At 40.9% G+C, this 20,624-nt stretch overlaps 3 protein-coding genes across 3 annotated transcripts; 1 reads left to right on the forward strand and 2 right to left on the reverse strand.

The window, feature by feature from the left end:
* Nucleotides 1-5,347: 5,347 nt before the first annotated feature.
* Nucleotides 5,348-7,425, reverse strand: LOC108162302. The gene has a single exon (XM_033393952.1). The coding sequence runs from the start codon at nt 7,298-7,300 to the stop codon at nt 5,441-5,443; it is 1,860 nt and encodes a 619-aa protein (XP_033249843.1). The 5' UTR covers nt 7,301-7,425; the 3' UTR covers nt 5,348-5,440.
* Nucleotides 7,426-10,579: 3,154 nt separating this feature from the next.
* On the reverse strand, nt 10,580-11,474 carry LOC108162305. Its single transcript, XM_017296973.2, has one exon. It carries the CDS (start codon nt 11,372-11,374, stop codon nt 10,601-10,603), a length of 774 nt encoding a protein of 257 aa, XP_017152462.1. The 5' UTR covers nt 11,375-11,474; the 3' UTR covers nt 10,580-10,600.
* Nucleotides 11,475-13,654: 2,180 nt separating this feature from the next.
* LOC108162301 lies at nt 13,655-16,453 on the forward strand. Its single transcript, XM_017296967.2, has one exon. It carries the CDS (start codon nt 13,876-13,878, stop codon nt 16,369-16,371), a length of 2,496 nt encoding a protein of 831 aa, XP_017152456.1. The 5' UTR covers nt 13,655-13,875; the 3' UTR covers nt 16,372-16,453.
* Nucleotides 16,454-20,624: the final 4,171 nt, after the last annotated feature.

A 20,624-nucleotide genomic window follows, 5' to 3' on the forward strand; every position in this document is an offset into this window, starting at 1 on the left:
GAAATTAGCTTCCTCTTTTGTTGTTGAATAAAATTAATATAAATTTTCGCACATTTTTAATTAATAAATGTCAAATATCGTCGCCCCATCGCGCCTTTATTTATTTATTTGTCTGATTTGTAAAATTTTCCTATGCATTTTTTCTGCGTCTCTGCTGTGGCATTTCATTGGAAAATTGATTTTGTTTTCTCTGCGTTGTAATGGGGCGACACATGATAACAAAAATTTTGCTGTGTGAAAAATTGTTTCGAAAGAAGAGCAGAAGCGGAAACATACTTTTGGGTCGTACTCTTTGCAGCGGAAACGGAAGTCAATATTAGTAGGCAGAAAATGTGCATTGGATATTCCGCAAAATTTCCACAAAAACGTACGCGAACAATTTTTGACAATTGCATTCGCAATTATTAATGGTCGATCCCCCCGAACGGATTCTTGTGTTGTTTTAGCTATTTTATTTATATAGATGATATCAGGAAATCAATTTTGGCTAGAATTTATGACCCAAAAGGCAATGGCATTGCCGGTCGGTATGCGGTTTTTGAAGGTAGATAAATGGAAATTGCTTTCTGATTAGGTGCTATAACAATTGCTGAAAATAAAATTGTGGTCACGGGGGTGGTTTGTAGAGTATTTTTTTGGTGTGGAAAATGAAATTTTTAGGGAATTTTAAGAGATCTGGAAAATTAGGTTTTAACGAATTTCGAAGAACCAATCGATTAAAAAATTAGAAAAATATTAGAGATCTTTCTGGTATTTTTCTAGTATTTTCTAGTATTTTTATAGTATTTATCAAAGCCGGTGGAGGAGTATTTATCTGGTGTTTATTTTTTGTAATTTCTGGTAATAATTTTCCTGTTTTCTCACATTTTCTGATTTTTTGTTGAGTCATTTATAGTTGGTTTCTAGTATTTTATGTGTTTAGTATTTTTCGGTAGCTTTTCAGTATTTTTTTAGAATTTTCTGGTGCTTATTAAGGGTTTGTTCTATAATTTTTTTTTTTTTTTGTTTTTCTTCTAGCTATCATCTAGTACTTTTTCGATTTTTTTCTAATATTTTTTTCATCATTTTTCTGGTAACCTTTCCTAGATAACTTATTTAATCTTGTCCTAGATCTCAGTACATATGTATAATGGGGACACTAAAATGGTTAAGCAGACTCCTTTCAAAGTTCAACAGATCTCAAAATATCCACAAAGGGTTTCCATGCCACTTTTCGCACTTTCCTCCTTTTCTAATCCTTTATCGAACCCTTTTTACTGCATTGACAAATTCCTGTAGCCACTCTCGCTATCATTTTTATGGGGGATACAACGTCAAAAAGTCAGTCATTAAACACGTGAACGATCCGGGCCAAAAGCGACGACTTTAACGACTCCAAGACGATGTGGCATTCGCTTTGATTGATTGCCCGATGGCCCCGCGATTTGAAGACTGTTAACTCGTGTCACACTTTAAATTTAAAAATACTTGTACACCGCATCGTGGGCGATAAGTAAGAGGGCCATAAATACATCAAGCGAAAAGAATTTCTTATAAGTTGTAGAATATTTTGTTGATGTGTGTGGCTGGCAAGTGTCAAACATTGGACGACAGGCAGGCATCAAACGCGTGGAGAGACTTATCATTTGCTCATAAAAATGTCAAAACTATCCACACACTGACATTGACTGATGACAGTGCGCCCTGCCCTGCCCTGCCTCCCACACATGCCACCACACACATTCCATTCCATGCCATGCCATGCCATCCACTTGGGTGGAAGGTTCCTTTCCTTCCTTGTGTGGCAGGATGCCAATGTTAAATGCTTTCTGTCGGTCCTCTCCTTTCCACAATGTCACATATTCCAGCAGCAGCAGCAGCAGCAGCATTGCCATCATTCAACACGCATCCTCATGTTGAGTGATTCCCATTTCATCCTTTTTTTGCAGGACTCTTTCTGCATTCATCCAACCAACCAACCAAGCAACCAACCAAGCATCTATCCATCAATTGAGTGATTCAGAGAGAGAGAGAGAGTTGAAGCTCTCTTGAAGCCCCATCATCAACCATAACCAGAGGGGGAAGAGTCGGGCAGGGGTCTCCATGTCTCCATCTGTGTGTCATGATTCATGGCTTCGATTGAATTTTGATTGACAATATCGCAAGCATTTAAAGTGTCTGTTTCCGCTTTTCTCCGTGTTCTATGAATATTTTTTCTCCACCCTGCAAGGAGCCCATGGAGCGAGGAGTGGAACTTTGACGAGGAAGCCTTTGGTTGAAGTGATTTTAAAAATCATTTGTCATTTGACAGATGAGCATTTGATTGACTTGAATGACTGTGGATATATCACACAAGTTGTGTATATTAGTCGGGGCCAGGGATAACGGGATAACGATGTGGATAACAGATCAATTAAGTGAATGATTGGATGCAAAACTGGGTTAAAATAGATAGTTCTTTAATTTACTAACCAATAATGGACTTTCCCAAGTAATCTCTTATTTTGTTTGGGCTTTTCCCCCACATAAGAAATACAACCCTTTTGATATGTGTGTCATCTACCCCCCCGCCACCCCCCCACCCCCCCCCCCCTCCCCAATCCCCCGTACACATCAATTAGCGATAACATCCACACCTACAATTCTGCTCTAGCTGTGGGGACCCCCGATTTTGACTTATTTATGAGGCGTTACCAATTCTAATACGAAATCAGAGCAATTTGAGTGATTACCTGTTTGACAATTTTGGAGATTTATGAATCGATAAATACCGCCTGATAAGAATAAAAGAAATATTGTTTTAGATAGAGATGTATGTGGAATTTCCATTCGTCAGAGCTTCTCTAATGAAGAAATTCCATCCCGGTTTGTCTCAAAAACTCTTTGCTGTTTTCCATTAATCTGCGATTTTTTTGTTTGGTTTAAATCAACATGTTAAATTCTCATTTGAGCAAAAATTCACTTGTCAATTGCCACCACAGGCGTTGTGTTCATGGCTTTATTTTTTTTCGCAACAGTCACGCACTTTTTCGGGGGCATGCATCACGAGGCGGGCATTTCAATTTATTCCTGTCAACGGCGACGGCGACGGCGATTTTCGGTGAGAAAATGCTGTCCATTTTAGGACATTTTTGCATTAATTGAAAGCGAGTTTCCCACGCAGCAAACCAAATGGTTTTTAATTATTTTTTTTTTTTTTTAATTTATAATTTTTTGAAACAAGGATCAGGCAGGAGCCCCCACCAGTCCCCATGGGTTCCGCAGGATTGTCCGCAGTTAAATAAATTGCAAATTATTACGTATTTTGGTGTTGGTTGTTCCTTTGTGGCATTTATTTTAATTTTAATTCAATTGCATGTCGCTCATCTGCGACTCTCTCTCTCTCTCTCTCGCCCTGTGGCGCCTCACCTTTCTCTGTCCTGTGGCGCCAACGTTCGACCGTTGGACTCTTCAAATAAACTGACATTTTGACGCAAATTATCCACTGCGGGCGATGGCCACGGCCAGGAGCCCAAAAGCATCCCTAGACTGACTTTGAGGCTTAATCATTTGATTAATGAAAAAGGATTTTCCACTCTTCTGTATTTAATTTTCATTCAGCAATGCAAAGGCATCAGGAAATTATGGAAGTGCTACGAAATTTAAAGCAAAATTGGAACGTAAATCGTAAAAAAAAACAAACACAAAAATTATAAACCAAACAAAAGAAGAGACGAAACGCCAAATGAAATGTCATAAATTCCATTGAACGAACGCCATTTGATGACAATAAATATCAAAGCTCATAAACTCCAAAGCTAAAGCCAACAACAATCGGGGACTGGGGGAAATCGGGGCATTACGCCCGACAACAGATTTAGATCTAAAAAAAAAGGCCAAACCACCAGCGGTCCGGAGGAGGTGGAGAGCATCATAAACCATTTGACATTTTATCAGTTCGTCAAAATTCGTGAAATGAAACTGAAACTAAATCAGAGAATGGGAGGGGGAAGGGAACGGGAACGGCACTATGTGGAGTAAATAGAGATGGTAGAATGAATATGAATTATTTCCAGAGTCAATGAAACGTCTCCCTAGTTTTACCTGTATATTAATAAAAGAATATCAGGGTTTCCTTCCTTTCTTGCTATATAAACATCTCATAAGCGAATAGATATATATTTCGAATGAAACGAATATAGAGTATATAGATCCGTCAATATAGCATTACAAACATACGTACATTTATATTACCGATTATATATAAAAAAAAAACAATCTATTGCAGTGATTCTGGTATTTTTAAAATTAAATAAAGCTTTTCGATATTTCAGAGATTATTGTTTTTTTTTTAAAGCCAAACGGCCAAGAATTGTTTTAATAATGTAGCGTTAATGTTTACTTTACGATGCAATTATAGAAATTTTTATTTTTAATATTTTTTAAAATATTTCGTACATATTACAGTTATTTTCAATGGAGACATCGGACTAAATGGATTTGAGTTTGAATCAAATTGAAAAAAATTGTTGAAGTTCTATATAATTATTATAATTATTATAAATAATAATTAAAATTAAATATTTTCATATTTAAATTAAATATTTTATATTTAGACTCCATATATTTTCTAAAAATTTAATACATATGTATATTAAATATAAATAAATAAATTATTATATATTATTATTATATAATTAATTAATACATTAAGTAATATATATATTAATATATTCAGGCGGGTTCCGTTTTTTACCCAAAACGTTTCGTTATCGTTTTAAGGTGTTGTTGTTGTTGCCCTGGACAATTTTTTCCGAGCCAAATTTGAGATTGGGGTAAATTAAAATTATTTATAAAGAAAGCAAAAGCCAAATTACCCTGATATAGGTGTCAAGTTTATGTTAATGCATCAATAATTCATCTATTTTTTTTCCTTTTCGTTTCGTTGTATTAAAAGCCGTCAACGAAAATATTTTATGTTTTATGTGTAATCAAAAGTAAATCGGGAAACTTTTGGGAATGTGAAAAACGGAGCCTGGCTGATTATATTATTATATATTATTATATTAATTAATTAATTAATCTATACAATTATAAAAGGGTAGATTAAGTAAGTCATATCGGATATACTAGAAAAAGTCAATCGGAGCTAATAGTTTGTTCAAAACCGGATCTAAATTCTCTCGAATTCTCTTCTCCGTCTCCGTTCCCCAATCCGGAATCTGGACCCTCTACTACAAAGAGCACAGCTAATGTAACTCTTCGTGACACGACTATCAATACACGCTTCCATCGCTAATCTGAAACATGTTTTGGATGGCTTTTGTGACTCGTTCTGTTCAGGTGATAATTTTGTTGCTTACGGAAACACCAAGAAATTTTGAAATGTTTTATTGTAATTGCCGCCATGGAAGATCCCCAAGTATTCACAGATAAAGCCTTTCAGAGTTCGACCAATGCTTTTAATTGATGGAAAAGTTCTTTAGTTTGGACAATAGCAATACATTTTGATGCTCGTCTCGTTGACACAGAAGGACTGACTGCGATACTCATTCACTCGCGTGATGGGTCCCGACAAGTGGAAGGTGTCCGTGAGCCGTGCCGTGCCCTCGAAGAGTCCATCCCCTGGGATGGTGCTCACCCGCAGCCGCAGCTCGTAGACGAAGGAACTCTCGCCGAGATCCACGAAATATGCAAGCAACACCTTGTAGAGCCGCAATTGTTGGCATTTCGCGTGGGGAGCGATAATTTGATTGATGGAAGCGATCAGGAAACGAGCAGTACGCAGCACAATGCCATCGTCGGTGGGGATTTCCGTGAGATCGGTGCAGGGGCAGTAGTGCGATGGTATGCCAGCCGAGTCGCAGTTCCGGTTCAGGGGCAGCGGCAGAAACAGACTCACGCCCCGGGGCACCTTCTTGGGGGGATAGCCACGCAGTGTATCCGTTCGATTCTCCACATGCTGGTCCTTCAGAAGATTCAGATCCATCACATCCTTGAGGGTAGCATGCAGATCAAAGGCTGTGACCAGGCTGTGGGCATTCTGCTTAAAGTTGTCCATGGCAAAGGGATATTTGGCCTTTAACCAGTCGGGATATATGGCCAGAAGAAAGGGCTGCGACTCCTCCCGCATGCCACTGTACGTCAGGCGATATTTTCCGGAACGCAGTCCATAGTCCGACATGAGGAGCACCAGAGTATTGTCTAGGATGTCCATCTCCAGGAGACGCTTCAAACGCTTCACGTAGTCCATATCCAAGCGCCGGGCATAATGATAGTAGTCCTTGACGCCTTGCGAGTGCCAAAAGAGCGAGAAAAACGGAGCAGTTTGCATGTAAAACGATAGTTTATCGATGAAATCGTTCAAGACATCGAAAAACTGCCGCCCTCCCGAGCAGTGGATGAGCTCGCTCGCATCGATGCTGTAGCGCGTGTGCTTGTCCATTTCGAGCAGCACGGGATGCAGATAAAAGTCCGTCGGTTGATTCCGGAAGCCAGCTCTTCCATCCGTGAAAATGCCCTTGGCGGTGTCCTCTCCATAGAACGTGGAATAGCCAGCATCCTTGAACTTCTCCCAAAGAAGGCCGCACTTATCGTATGTTGATTTATTCGCCGAAAGACAACGTTCCTCCAGCTCATCGCTGCGCAGCCCACTCAATAGGGGAACCACATTTTCATAGGCATCCAGACCCAAGCGACTGTACCCCAGGAAGAACGTGTGCGGCACGTAGTCCAGGAAGCTCGTCAAATGTGGGAAATTCCGTTCGAAATGCATCTGAGACAACGAATCGATGCCCAAAATCATGACAGACAAACGTTCGGGTCTCTTTTCGTATGGTCGGGGTGTCTTTTCCTCTTCGAACGGCGGTGGAATAAAGAATATAACATCATTGTATTTGACGACATTCTCCTTATTCCGGCATTGTATGCGATACATTTGATGGCCGGCCTCCACTTGAATGGGTTCGTTTTCATCGCGACTTAGATTGAACTCCCTCTCCTGATGGTATTTATTCGAGCGATGATCCTGGCGTTCTATTTGCCAGCATTTGCACTGCAAATCCTCCTCTATATTGCTGGCCTGCAGGTAGTTATTGTCATCTTCATATAGCGGAGAGATCAACTGCGGTCTGCTGCAGCCCAGGACGTGTATGGGCTCCACAAATGGCACGGGTTTCTTTGGATGTGCCAAAACACGGACTCGACAGCCGGGCGTATTGATTAGAAAGCGATTGAATATGACTTCTGGTTCCTTGCCGAAAATATCCGCGAGATATTCCAGATTGAACAAGCACATAAAACAGACCGCTATGAAAACCCAAACGAGGCGACGAGGAAACATTTTATGTTGTCTGATTACTTTTTCACTTTTGACTGAGAACTGGATTTGTATTTGGGGAGAAAATTAAAGGAAAAATTTAAGATAATTGCAAAATCAAGGCCTACTACACTTGGAGAAATTTGGAAAATTTCTAAAGAGAAAACTTGAAAATAATGGCATACTAAACTAAAAAGTTTTTATGGGAAAATTGTGAAAGAAAACTAGAAAATTCCGGCCTCTATGTCATCAATTTTTGTGAAATTTTTGATGCTAAAGAAATCCTTTTCTTAAAGAAAAAACCTGCAAATAAATATCCCCTAAACTTTTTGGGAAATTTGTGACGCTTTAGAGATGGTTTTAGAGGTACCTGTGCATCGACAAAAACGTTTCTTCTAGTGTAAATCCATAGAATTCAATAGAATTTGTGCACTGCAATGCATTTTGTTATTTCTTATCAATTATAGGATCAATTAGGAAATTTTTGATGCTGAAGTAAGTCTTTTCTTATAGAAAAAACTTGCAAATGTATGACGACTATCCTCAAAGCTTCCCAGGAAATTTGTGACGCTTTAGAGGCAGTACCTGTGCATCGAAAAAAACGATTCTTCTAGTGTTAATCGTTGGAATTCAGTAAAATTTGGACATTGCAATGCATTCTATTATTTTCTATCAATTAATGCAATAATTTCGAATGCATTCTGCCATTGAATTAATAATTTCCAGAACAAAAGCTGGCCAAAAAAAAATTACATTTATCCCGAAAACCAATTAAAAATCCCCCAAAAATGATTAGAAAATAACAATAAATAAATTAAGTCAAACAATTGTTGATCCCACATTACGATAAAGGCAACAGCAGAAAAAGAAGGGAGGGGGGGAAAGGCGAGCAAATAAATTAGAGGAAAAAATTCCCCGTTTTTTTTAATCTAAATAAATAACGAGTGGGAGAATAACGGTAACGTTAGCACATGGGAATTTTAGGCGCCATGTAAATGCGTGGCCTGTTTGTCCATTTAAATTATAAAATCTAATCACCTTTGTTTAAAATTTAATGAATGCAATAATTTTAGAGGATTTGCAGTCGGAAACCATCAACGATGCGGTGTAGGGGAGGGATTTGAATGTGTGTTGGATAATTGGCGACAGACGCCTAAAAGGGCATAAAAATTAAACAAAAACAAAACAAATAAAAACGGATTAAGCGTAGAGAGAAAAACAAAAAAAAAAGATTATGAAAAAGCATAACAAAAGAATTTTTGAGTTTTATTTGTATTTATCGCTCGCGTACATGCAAATAACCAGCCAACAAATATTTGAATGGTTTCTCTCCCAACCCCCTCACCCCGCAAAATATTCGTATAAAAATCGAGCAATTTATTTAACAAATTATCCATTTTAGCGGCGCTATTTCGCTTTGTTTTGTCAAATGAGGTTAATTTGTGTTTAACCTGACATGTGTGCAGGTCCTTTCTCCCTCTCTGTGGGCCCTCTCGTCCTCCTTCCGCCCTTTTTGCGGTCTGCAGTGTGGGTAAACGCAGTTTGTGCTTTTGGTCCCCATTGCCAGTGTGGCCAAACGGCAGTTAGATGGCCGTCAACATGCCGCCATTTTACACAAATTGGTTGGCACAATGGAGTCTATAATGGAAAGGAGAGAGAGGCTTACAAGGGGGGCTTAGAGATCAATAAAATAGAAGGGTATCTGTGGATTGTAAAAATGGGCATTCCTGTCTTGGGAAAATATAGTGTTTGGTAATATTTTGTACAGATAGAACCCTTATAGGTATTCTAAAAGTGATCTAATCGAAGTACTTTTAAAAACTTTAAACAACTTTATTATTTTATTATTATTTATTAAACTTTATTACAGCTTTTATCAGTGAATTTTATTAAAAAATGCATTATATTGATGGAAAATAATGTACAATTTTTGTAGAATTGCAGAAGATCAAGAATATCCAAACATTATCGTTATTTAAACATAGATAGTGTAACCTTAGAGTAAAATTCTTCACCAAAAATGTACATCTTCGTAGATCCAATGTAGATCCATTTCTATAAACGACACACATATCATTGGATCGTTGAATCTAAGCTTTGTTTGCTTTTTACAATAATTTCCTAAATTTAACCTCCACAAAACAGACATAGTTTTAGTTAAAATTATTATATTTTCAATCATATCTTTCATAAACCTTCCAAAACACTTTCCTTTGATTGTCCAAAGTTTGTGCCTCGACAAAAACGTGTTTTTATACCCGATACTCAAAGAGTCGAGGGATATATAAGTAAATCTCAATATTTTTATATTATTTGGAGATAGATCGCGGTCTGCATTGGCTGTCCTACCAAAATAAAAATACCAAAAGAAAGAGAGAGCATAGGCGGCATATCGGCGCCGATAGAGCCTACAACCAAATGGCAGGAACTATATATACATATACATTGATTTCTACAGGTATATATACATTTATATACATTTATCCAATCCAAAATAATTGCAATGGACATGCCAATGGGCGCCCCAGAGAGTCCATGAGGTCGGAGGTCGGTAGCCTGAGGCCTGAGGTTGAGAAGGCGCAGGTTTTGTTGTCTGGTGTGACGGTGCGTTGACGTTGTCATCAAAATAAAAATTAATTATGCATTCTATGCATTCGCGTGCATTTGAATTGCTTTTGTTGTGTGGGTTTTGTTTGCTGTGTTACTGTCATTTCCCGCACTTTTTCGAGTGCGTTTTTGTGCGTGCGGCACGGGATTAATGTGGCATTAAAGCACAGTGCAGCGTGTCCACCCCGCCCCGTATACAGTACTTTTTAGCAATCCCGGATTGTGGGAATAACTGTGGGGCAAATAAATTACATATATAATAATTAAGCAACAGCAAACGCCACCCCCCCCCCCCCCCACACACACACTATGGCGGCGGGGGGCAGTGCAATTTTTGGGGGCACACACACACTGTGGTGGCGCCACACTAAAATGCATTTGTGCATAGGAATTAATTACGCATAATGACAATTTGATAAAATTGAAAAATTACATTTTATTTCAATTGATTTATTGTAATTAAAAATTCTATGAATGCGGCGCCCTGTTTTCTGTTCTGTACAGAATACTCGTACAATTTTATCAGTTATTTCCATTTGGCAGCATTGTTATTGGATGATTTGTAACCCCCATTGATTAGTCATTGGACAAAAGTATTCGCATAATTAGTCAAACGATATATTCATGGATATATTTATCCAATTTATTCGTTACAGAGAATCAACAACAGAGCAGGCGCATTTTAAACATCAGAAATCAACGAAAAAGTAGTCAAATTTAATAGAAGAAAAAAATTTGGGATAACTTCTCTTTAAGCCATTGAAAGAAGCCGTACTTTTTGGGTGGAACGACGTCCACAGGAGGCTCAACCTTGACCTCCTCCGGCTCCGACGACTGCTCCAGCTCCTGCTCCAGCTTCTGCTCCAGCTTCTGCTCCTCCTTCTGGTCCTGCTCTTCCTTCTGATTTGGGGCCTCCTTTTTCTGAATGGTAGACTCCATATCTATGCAAAACGAAGCCGGCAAGTCCGTTGGAGTCACAGCATCGGCCATGGGTGGGCCACCATCAGTGGCGACAGTAACCTCGTCCATCTCTTCTATGGCGCCCAGAAAGGCCTTCAATGCCATGGGATTCTCGGGCTTAACGCTGACGCGGATCTCCCCGCCATAGCCAATCTTCTGGCCATCGTAGCTCAAGGCTATCCGACAGTCCACGGTGGTGTGGTACTTCAGATACATGACGTTCGTCTGGGTGAAACCTCTGTTCTTGATCGGGCCGATGTCGTTGAAGAAGCGATAGACCCGATAAGCCCGTTCCAAAGGGTAACCGCTGATGGCGATCCAGAATTTGTTGAGCTGCTCGCCGGTGTCATCTTTCTGGTCGGTGTCCTCTGTCTCTTGAACAGCAACCTCCTCCTTTTGGGGTGTACCTTCTGGCTCCTTGAGAACCTCGCCCAACACTGTCTCCAGCTGCTGGACCCTCTCCTTGTTGAGTGGTGTCAAAAACTCATCATTGGAAGGACTTTTCTTTGCTTCCCCCGAAATGGGATTCATTTTTTAAGTTTTTTTTTTATTTTAGTTTTTTTTGATTAGTAGAAATTTCAGTTGCTTATGCACTGGCAGTACAATATCGAATGGGGCTTAGTGGGTTTTAGTTGGGAAATGAAATTTAGGTTTAAAGAAAAGGTATATTGATGGGGGAAAAATATTTAGAACAGACTTTCAAAAATAAAACAAAATTTCTCACCCAATTAGGAATTCTCTCACATCATGTAAAATAATTATTACTTATGATTTTCCATTTACTTTGATAAGTTCACACCAGAAAACAACCTGACAAAGAACGTATAAACGATCCCTGTAAATACCAGCAAAACCAGCAATTTTCCATTTCCCATAGATAGATCACAGATCATTGGTTTTTATCAGGTCACGAAATGATATAGATCTTTGATCTGGAAAGATTTCCACAATTCGCGGATGATTAACACCCGATGGATATCCCGTTTTTAAAGGAAAGGATGGAAGATCACAATCCATCAGTTCGCACCTGAGTTCAATAGGGGGTTCAAAGGGCAGCCGCTGGCACTACTGGCACTACAACAAACAAATAAACAAATTAGAAACTCATTCGATTGTTAAAATTATGATGAGAACCAACAAAGAGTACAGGTTCGTCTCCGTTTGAAGTCTCGCCACGGAAGCAGCCGCCTTTAATCTTCGATCGGCTTTATTGCCCCCACAATCGTTGCAACTGAAAGACACTTCCGTGTCGGCCTCCTTTGTGGCACGTTGTGGGTGGCAACACGCCCGGCAGCGGCGCCTCCAAGTCAAGTATTACTTGTATTTATATCATGGCTAATTTTTAATATTTTATTGAGACTTCTGGGCCTTTGAACTTCGATTGGTGTATCTTTTCTTTTGGGGTTTCTGGAACCTCTAAAATTTATGTACAATCCGAAATACCTTTCCACAGACGCTGAAGCGATGCTCATAAATTTTCTAAAATTATGCGTAAATAAAGCAAAACCTCGTGTGTGTGTGTGTGTGTGTGTGTGCGCACCGCCGTTTGATGTTGTTGTTGCAACGCTTTAGTGGTTCTTTTATTTGAGTGGAGGTGGGGTGTGTGCTGTGTGGAGCGTGTGGTGGGGTCTTCTTTGGTTTAACCTAAATCATATATTGATATTTAGTATTTCCTCGGCAATTGAAGAGTTTTCGTACACAAATTTTAGGAAGAAATTCATCGTTTAATAGAAAATGGAAATTTCTTAATCTTTAGAAGAGTTTAAAGAGCTGAATAGCATCGGAAATGAGTGGTACCCGGTACACGGGAATTTCGAATATTTTCTTATATTTTCACTCCCATAAAATTATAAAATTCTACATTTTATTTGGAATAATTAAATCAAGCACCTTCTAGCATTCGAGACTCTTTTTGTTCATGCGGGGAAGAGTTCTTCCTGGTGCCGAGTGGAGGGGGGTGGGGAGTGAAGGTTGGAGGTCGTACGTCGAGTTCGACGTTGGCGTTGGCGTCTCTCTGCCGCTAATTTGCCGGCAAAAGTTGCATGCATCGCGTGCTCCATTCTGCATTCGTGCGAGAGTGTGAGTGTGTGTGCTGCTTTGTTTGTGTTGGAGCGCGCGCGAGAGAGAGAGAGCGAACGTGAGAGAAAGAGCATAACCAGAGAGAGAGAGAGAGCGAGAGCAGGCTGTTCGCTCTCGCTGTACTTCCCCTTTTGCAGAGACATCTGTTCCATTGCCAGTTTGTTCCACATATTGCCCCGTTATTTCCCCTTATACAGCGTCCTACGCTGATGGTCTCTCTGTGTGCGCTCGCTCTCGCTCTCTCGCTCTCTGTGGTGCGCTCTCTCTCGCTTCGCTTCGCTTCGTTTTAGTTTTGTTTCTTTCCCTTTCGCACCACCGTAGATAGTGCTGTCTCCCTTGTGCACCCAATCGTTGTTTCTTTTTGTTTTTTTATTTGTTTTATTTTACTTTTGCTTTGCTTTTGTGTTTGTGTGTGTGTGTTAATTGTTGTTGCAGCAGAGGGAAAGGCGGCAGGGGGTGTGCGTCCCATTGTCATATTTTATTCGGGTTTTATTTTTTGCATTCTTTTATTTTTTACCCTTTACCTATTTTTTTCTTTCTTTCTTTTGGCATAATATCATTGATGGAGGGTCAGGTGGATTGCAGGCCTGTTATAAGGTCTATAGATCAAAGATATCATGGATCTCTGTTGAAGAATAGATCTTCCTCTTCGGACTTACATATATTTTGTAATAAATTATCTCTTAAATTGTATAAAAAGACTGTCAGAAAAATGTCAAAGGTTTGACAAAACAACAGAAAATATGGAAATTAAATTAAATATTAATTAAAATAAATTAAAACAATCATGATGTTAAGGATCCACCAGCCAAGACCTTGGAGATTCCCGTCCGGTAACATTCCCGGATATCCTCACACGATTTAAAACTCCATAATTCTGTATTTTATAATCATTTGGGATGACAGGTTCGGTAAAAATACGTTTCGACTCTTTTTACTAACAGAATTACAAAATGGTTTCCACGAATAAAATAATTGGCGCCCCCGAAATGTTCGATTTGGGCCCTTGCCTCGAACGATACAAGCCCACGCCGGCCGCCTGTCGGTGTCATTATCATCCAGCCGTGTGGCAAGTGCCTTCACCGAACATCCGAGCGCCGATTAAGAAAATGAATGGAAAACTGAATGAGAATTGTCTCACGGACAAGCAGCGTTGGTTTCTGATCAATCAAAGTATTATCTCTGCTCTGGGCAAGATCCTCGGACGACCGGCAGATGTGGTCTGTGAGTTTCTGTACTCCCTGACGCTGCAGAACTTTAGCAAGGTCCTCAATCCGGTTGGACATCCATGGAGTACGTGTCACGTGCCGCTGTCGAACTATGACACGTGCGATTACTACATGGGGATCTTTGATAGCCAGGGCAACCTAAGGAATCCCTACCATCCTGAGTCCCTCAAGAAACTCATCCAAATAATGCAATCCGTATTGAGAGAACGACCAGATGCGGATAATGGGGCACATGACGCGCTCTTTGGAGATGTAATCATGAGACGAAGACGTGGGAAAAGCAGAGCAAAACGCGCCGGCATCGGTCCGGAGAGCGCTGCCCAGGACAGGGGCCAGCGGAGGATCCAGGAATCGAATGAAAGAGCTCAGGAGTTGGCCCGAAATCTCAACAGAATTGGCACACATTGCGATTGGTATGAGTTCCGGGAGCGCAAGCCCCCAGAGTATGGAATTCCCTGCTTTGGAACACCCTTTGGCCCCCCAAATGCCTTTGGACCGGGCGCTGGGATCCTAACGCCCGACAGGGGCGACCCTTTTGGACTAAAGGGCTCGCCGTGGGGCAGAGGAGGACTCAACGGAGGACCCTTTGGGGCCGGAAGAAGACTGTCCGAATCTTTTAGTATCCCCTTCGATGAAACTCTTTTCAAGGGACCCGACGGCCAGGTATTACAAGCCGATCAGGATGGTAGCGGAAGAGGATTTAGTAGGGACGAAAAACCAGGATCCTCTCCTCGCGGCAAAGAGCTCTCCTCTCTGATCGATGGCGTGAATAAGAAGACGAAGCTCACCAAGGACTTGGACACTCTGATAGATGCAGTGACAGGTCTCGACGTGGAACCGAAACAACAGAAAGATATTACCAAAAGCAAGCGCCTGCAGCGTCGCTTATCGGATGAGTATAACGAGATTACGAATCCATCAAGCAAGGACCTCGAACAGGACCTCGAGAAGGGAAAGGGAAAAGCTACGGGAAGCACGAAAGAGGGCAAAGATAAAGCCAATGGACAGCAGAAGAGTGGAAAAGGAAAACAGAAGGAGGGAAAACTGGAAGGCTTCTCCAAAGATGGAAAAGATGCAGCCGATGGTTACGCGAAGGATGGAAAAGGGGCAGCCGATGATTACTCGAAGGATGGAAAAGGGGCAGCCGATGGCCACTCGAAGGATGGAAAAGGTGCAGCCGATGGTTACTCGAAGGATGGAAAAGGTAAAACCGATGGCTACCAGAAAGATGGAAAAGGCAGAACCGATGGCTTCTCGAAGGATGGAAAAGGCAGAACCGATGGCTTCTCGAAGGATGGAAAAGGTAAAACCGATGGCTACCAGAAAGATGGTAAAGGTGCAGCCGATGGCTTCTCAAAAGATGGAAAAGGAGTAGCCGGTGCCTACCAGAAAGATGGAAAAGGTGCAGCCGATGCTAGTCAGAAAGAAGGAACAGATGAGTATAACGATATTACGAATCCATCGAACAAGGACAAGGATAACCTTCCAAAAGGGGAGAAAGGTGACAAAGGTCAAGCAAAAGGCCGACAGAAGTACGGCAGTCAGGATAAGAGTAAATCGGCTAAAGATAAAGCCATTGCCAAAGGGGATCCCGGTAATCCGGCGTACCCCGAACAAACGGATACAAACGTAGATAAAGTGAAAACGAAAGCCCACTTTTCATCTGTAATTAGAACATCGCAAAGCAAATCCATTGGCCATCAAAGTTCACAGGACTACAAACGGAAAACCCCATGGCCCGACAGCGATAATTTAGACGATTTTAAGGAAAAAGTTAAAGCGAAAAAACCAAAGACCAATGAGGGAGGGGCCACAAAGTCCAGTAAAGCTGCCGCAAAGGCCAAAGAGGCTGCCGCAAACATGCCACAGATTATCAAGAAAAAACCAGGAAAATCCGGCAAAAGATATTACTACGGAGAGCCAATACCCGTGCTTGTGCACGAACCCTTTGATGTAAGCAAATCCTGGACATGGCTGAGGCGCCACCCGAAGCCGAAAAGAATCGGTCCCGGTGGTAATATCGGAAAATCCGGCAATATCCATCGCTATCGCCGCAGTTCCGTGGAGAAGCAGATGGCCGCTGCCAAGGCCCGGGTCTCCGTGCACTCGACATATTCCACCTACAGTGACACGTCGTACGGTACCCTGCCAATGTTCGGGACGAGTGTCTCCAATAGGAGTTCGAATTCAAAACAAAAACGTAAAGGACATTCGAAATGAAAGAAGTCCGCATTAGATTTGCAGAGAATATTGATATTTTTAACACGATTGTTGACCATTTTGTACATCTGTCAGTGAAACATATACAAATTATTAAATTAAAATTAAATTAAAAAAAACAATTTTAAGAATTTTATAGCTGCTTAATAAGCGTTAAAAACTGTTTTAAAGCCACGATTTTATTACTAATTATTATTATAATTATTATTTTATGATCTAACTGATTTCAAAAATCATTGGGATGGAATAATTATTATAGATAGAATGCCGCAAAAATATTTCCCTAAGAGACGGACATTTTTTTTTAGTTTATCAAACGACTGATTATAATCAATAATTATATTAACTTTAATGATCTTAATAATAATCTTAGATTATCTCTTTCCCAAAACAAGTATATGCCCTTGAAAGGACATTTTTGAAAAGAAATTAAATTTATTACAAAAATTTAGTTTAATTAATTTTTAATTTAAATCTAATTAGTTTAAATCTCATATCGGTTTTTTTAAATTTATATTGAAATTCTAAGACTTTTTACATATTTGCGTATTTTATTGCATTTAATACATATTTTGGTGAGTTTATTTTGTATAATCTAAAGGATACCCTAATTTACCTAAGAAAATTATGTATCTGTGAGATACGTATACGTATCTTTACCTTTTTTTTTGTATTTTAGAGGTGTCTTGGACTTTGGTTTTGTATCTGTTCCCTATATTTTAGTATCCCATATATACTTTCAGATCTTAAAATATTTATGCACATAAATCTATGCGATTGCATTTCTAAAATTTGTTTGTATTTTTGAGTGCAACAAATGCATCCACAACGTTATCTGTGGTTCTATCTCTCGTGTTTCCATTAAACCAATTAATCAAATCTCATAATTCACGAAATGGAAAAGCCCGGCAATAAATATGTATTTCCATAAACAACAGATCACACAATTTTTAAAAGAATATTCCAAAAAGTGAGAAAAACCCTTAAGGGCTTACATTCGGGACACACAAAATGGAGAAAAAAAGGCACACTATAAACTGTTGTTGGGCTTTAAATTTGTAATAAAAATGCATTTACACCTAAAAAAAAAAAAAAAAACTCCAAACAAAAAGAAAGCGGAAAAAGCTCATGGAAAAGCGGATAAAAATATAGAATAGAACTGGGGAAAAACAAAAGGCAATCCAACACTAATAATTCGCTTTTATTGAGTGTTTCTGGTGCAATAAAAAACATTTTTCGGTTGAGGATTTCCCTGCCTTTTGGTTGCTGCCGCTGCCGCTGCCGCTGCGGGTCGTAAAAGATTTTTTCGTAAAGATTTTATTGACCAGCAATGCAGGCGGTGGGCAGCCCCCCACCAAAAAGATCATGCAACGAACGGGTTGCACCGCAACGAAGAGGGAGGCCTCCTATTAAAGAAACTTAACGAGCCAACAAATTACTACACGTCATAAAAATCAAATCACAAAAATATACACAAAACACGCGGTGCTCGGGGCTCGGGGCTCTGTGGTTTGTGCTAAAAATATAAACACCGATGACTCGATGACTCTCCAAAAAAAAAAAGGAAGGCGACACGGCATGTCATTATCAAAATGATTTAAAAGCACAGTTGCGGTGGCATTTAAGGGGATTTCCCAGGGACGGGAGGCAAAAAAAGAGGTATTGGAGGTCACAGAGCAGGAGGACGCCACGCTGGGAGAGAGCCAGGAAGGGTAAGCCACGCTGGGAGAGAGTGAGGCTAAGCCACGCTGGGAAATAGAGGGAGGGTAAGAAAGAGTGGTACAGAGATCTTTAGATATTTAAATATTTTAATTTAAAAAAAATATATATAAAAATCCCTAGATATGTATCTATCTATTTGTATCCATTCTATCTATGTATCTTTTGAGGCTAAACTCTAGAAATCCGACAACCAATAAACAAAGTCAGCAATTGGACGTAAACAAGATCATAAAACACCAGGAAACCAGCCACTACCGACTCCTTTATCCGTTGAAAAGTCATAAGGAACGACACCATCCTTTCAGAAACTTCTAGCTATTCCTATCATGCTTTCTCCTGTCAAAAGTGAACCCTTTGCCACACCCACATCCTTTCAGCGAGTCGCTCTATCCACCGCCAGCGTCAAATGTGAACGAGTATGTCGCCTGTCAGCCACTGACATCATAATAGTGTCATTGTCATCAGCCAGAGAGGACTGTGCAACCAATGCAACATACAGCAGCACTCAAATGCCACCAAAAAGAAAGAAAAACGCAGCCCAAAAACAGAGGCTCATAAATCAAAAAGAGCGAGAACCAAACAAAAACAATTAGAACATTTTTGGGCAAAACCTAAACGCAGATCCAGAGATTCAGCAGGAGGATATATGCCCCATATGCCCCATATGCCAGGCATAAATAAACGATGATGCATGCAACCAACGAGAGAGAGAAAGGACACGCAAGGACAACGACAACGACAACATTTCATCAACGCCAAACGAGCGAAACGTTTATCAACTGCTCAAAAGGCCATTAAACGTGTGTGTGTTGCAACATCAACGCCCCCCAGGGCAGTGGGGGATACCACCAGGACGCAGGACACCACAGAGTAGCAGGCAGGACGAGGACTATCTGGCAGGACATTCATCAAACGATAAATTGAGTGAATGACTTCATGATGGCGCTGCAAAAGGGGCGCACTTCCCGTCACTTCCGCTCAGACAGACACATGGAGATGTTGCACGCCACGCCCACTCGCACAGTGCCACCCATTTTGGTGAGTGACTGTCGGACTTAAATTGCCATCACATCCTCGAACGTCCGGCGTCCAGGCGTTTGGCAATTGTTTCTCTCCTACGATTGGAGCTTCGCCTTGTGCCTCCCTTTTGGCCGGCTCTTTTTGGCTGATTTTCGCCTGCACTTTTGCACATCCTTTTGTCTTCAGTCCTTGTGCAGCAGCCACGTCCAGGCCAGCCTTGTGGCAACATTCGTCCATCTATCCTCGGCCGTTCGTCTGCTCGTCCGTTCATCCTTGGGCCACATTCATCATTGGCCGCTTGACGTGACGTTAGTGTTTTAATGGACTCCCCACTTGTCTGCTTTGATCACTGCAGGACCCACATATCCTTCTGCTGCTGCTGCATTGTTTGTCTACGTGTTTGGTCTGTCAGTCAGAGTGTGGGGGGTTTTTTATGGCTCACAGAGAGTCATTTGCATCTTTATTTGGTGTCCAAGGCGCCAAGGCAAAAACGATTGTGGGAAATTGCATTGAAGTGGAGGAAAACAGAAATATTGGCAACAAACTTGCAGTGGAATCCTTTCATTTAATGAGCTTATATTCCATCAACACATCATTCGCGACTTCCGTGACATTAAACCAGGCGAGACGAGTCGCCGCATTCGATTTTAATCGCTGCTAATATAAACTAAGTGGCATACTTAGCCGTCCCCCTCCCCCTCCCCCCGCACTATTGGAGGCTATAAGGCCGTAAGCAGGCTGTATGCATGGCATCTTCCCATCAACGACAACACACGGCCTGAAAATTATCTAATGAATTTTCACTTAATCCAAATCAAAATGTGCCGCACATCTCTTGCATCTCTTGCATCTCTCGCATCTCTCGCATCCGTTTGCATCTGTTGGTAGGCATCTTTTGCTGCTGCTGCTGCTGCTGCTGTTGTTGTGTCGTTGGCTGTCATAATCCGATCAGCCAGGCGGCACAGGCGAACATGGCCCCGTCCCAGAGGGGTCCCCAGAAGAGGCAGGCAGCCACATGGAGCAGCAGCAACAACATCAGACGATGACTCTCTGTGGCTGTTGGCACCCAAAGATATGATCTGTGGCGATCTCCTCCGAGATGCTGGGATGCTCTCTCCTTCTCGTGTCTTCTGTCTTCTTGTTGATATTCATTTAATTTCTTGCTTATAATTCGCATGACAGATATTCAGGCATAATTAGAGATTAATTGTTCTATTCATAATTGGTCTTGAGTTGAGATTTCTGCGGACACGACGAAAATTACAGTCAAGGTGTGGGGTGACTGGGGTGAACCCAACTGTCAGAGGGCCCTCGCCGAATGACAGCAACAGTTGCCTATTACGAATCATATTTAATGTGATACGAGTTGTTGGAATTAGTGGCAGAAATAGTCAGGAGAAGCTACAGGGGAGCTGGAATGAAGTGGGCCTCATTGAAAACTTTGAGGAAGTTCCATTTTTCAGGGAAATATGCACAATGATGGCATATGAGGTTGGATGAATGAAGCAGAA

This window comes from Drosophila miranda, chromosome 4 (genome assembly GCF_003369915.1).
Source record: "Drosophila miranda strain MSH22 chromosome 4, D.miranda_PacBio2.1, whole genome shotgun sequence".
NCBI lineage: Eukaryota > Metazoa > Arthropoda > Insecta > Diptera > Drosophilidae > Drosophila > Drosophila miranda.

What these genes read in the sequence shown, in the direction of transcription:
- LOC108162302 (XM_033393952.1), bottom strand. Translation starts at nt 7,300, where the DNA reads ATGTTTCCTCGTCGCCTCGTTTGGGTTTTCATAGCGGTCTGTTTTATG.
- LOC108162305 (XM_017296973.2), bottom strand. Translation starts at nt 11,374, where the DNA reads ATGAATCCCATTTCGGGGGAAGCAAAGAAAAGTCCTTCCAATGATGAG.
- LOC108162301 (XM_017296967.2), top strand. Translation starts at nt 13,876, where the DNA reads ATGGTTTCCACGAATAAAATAATTGGCGCCCCCGAAATGTTCGATTTG.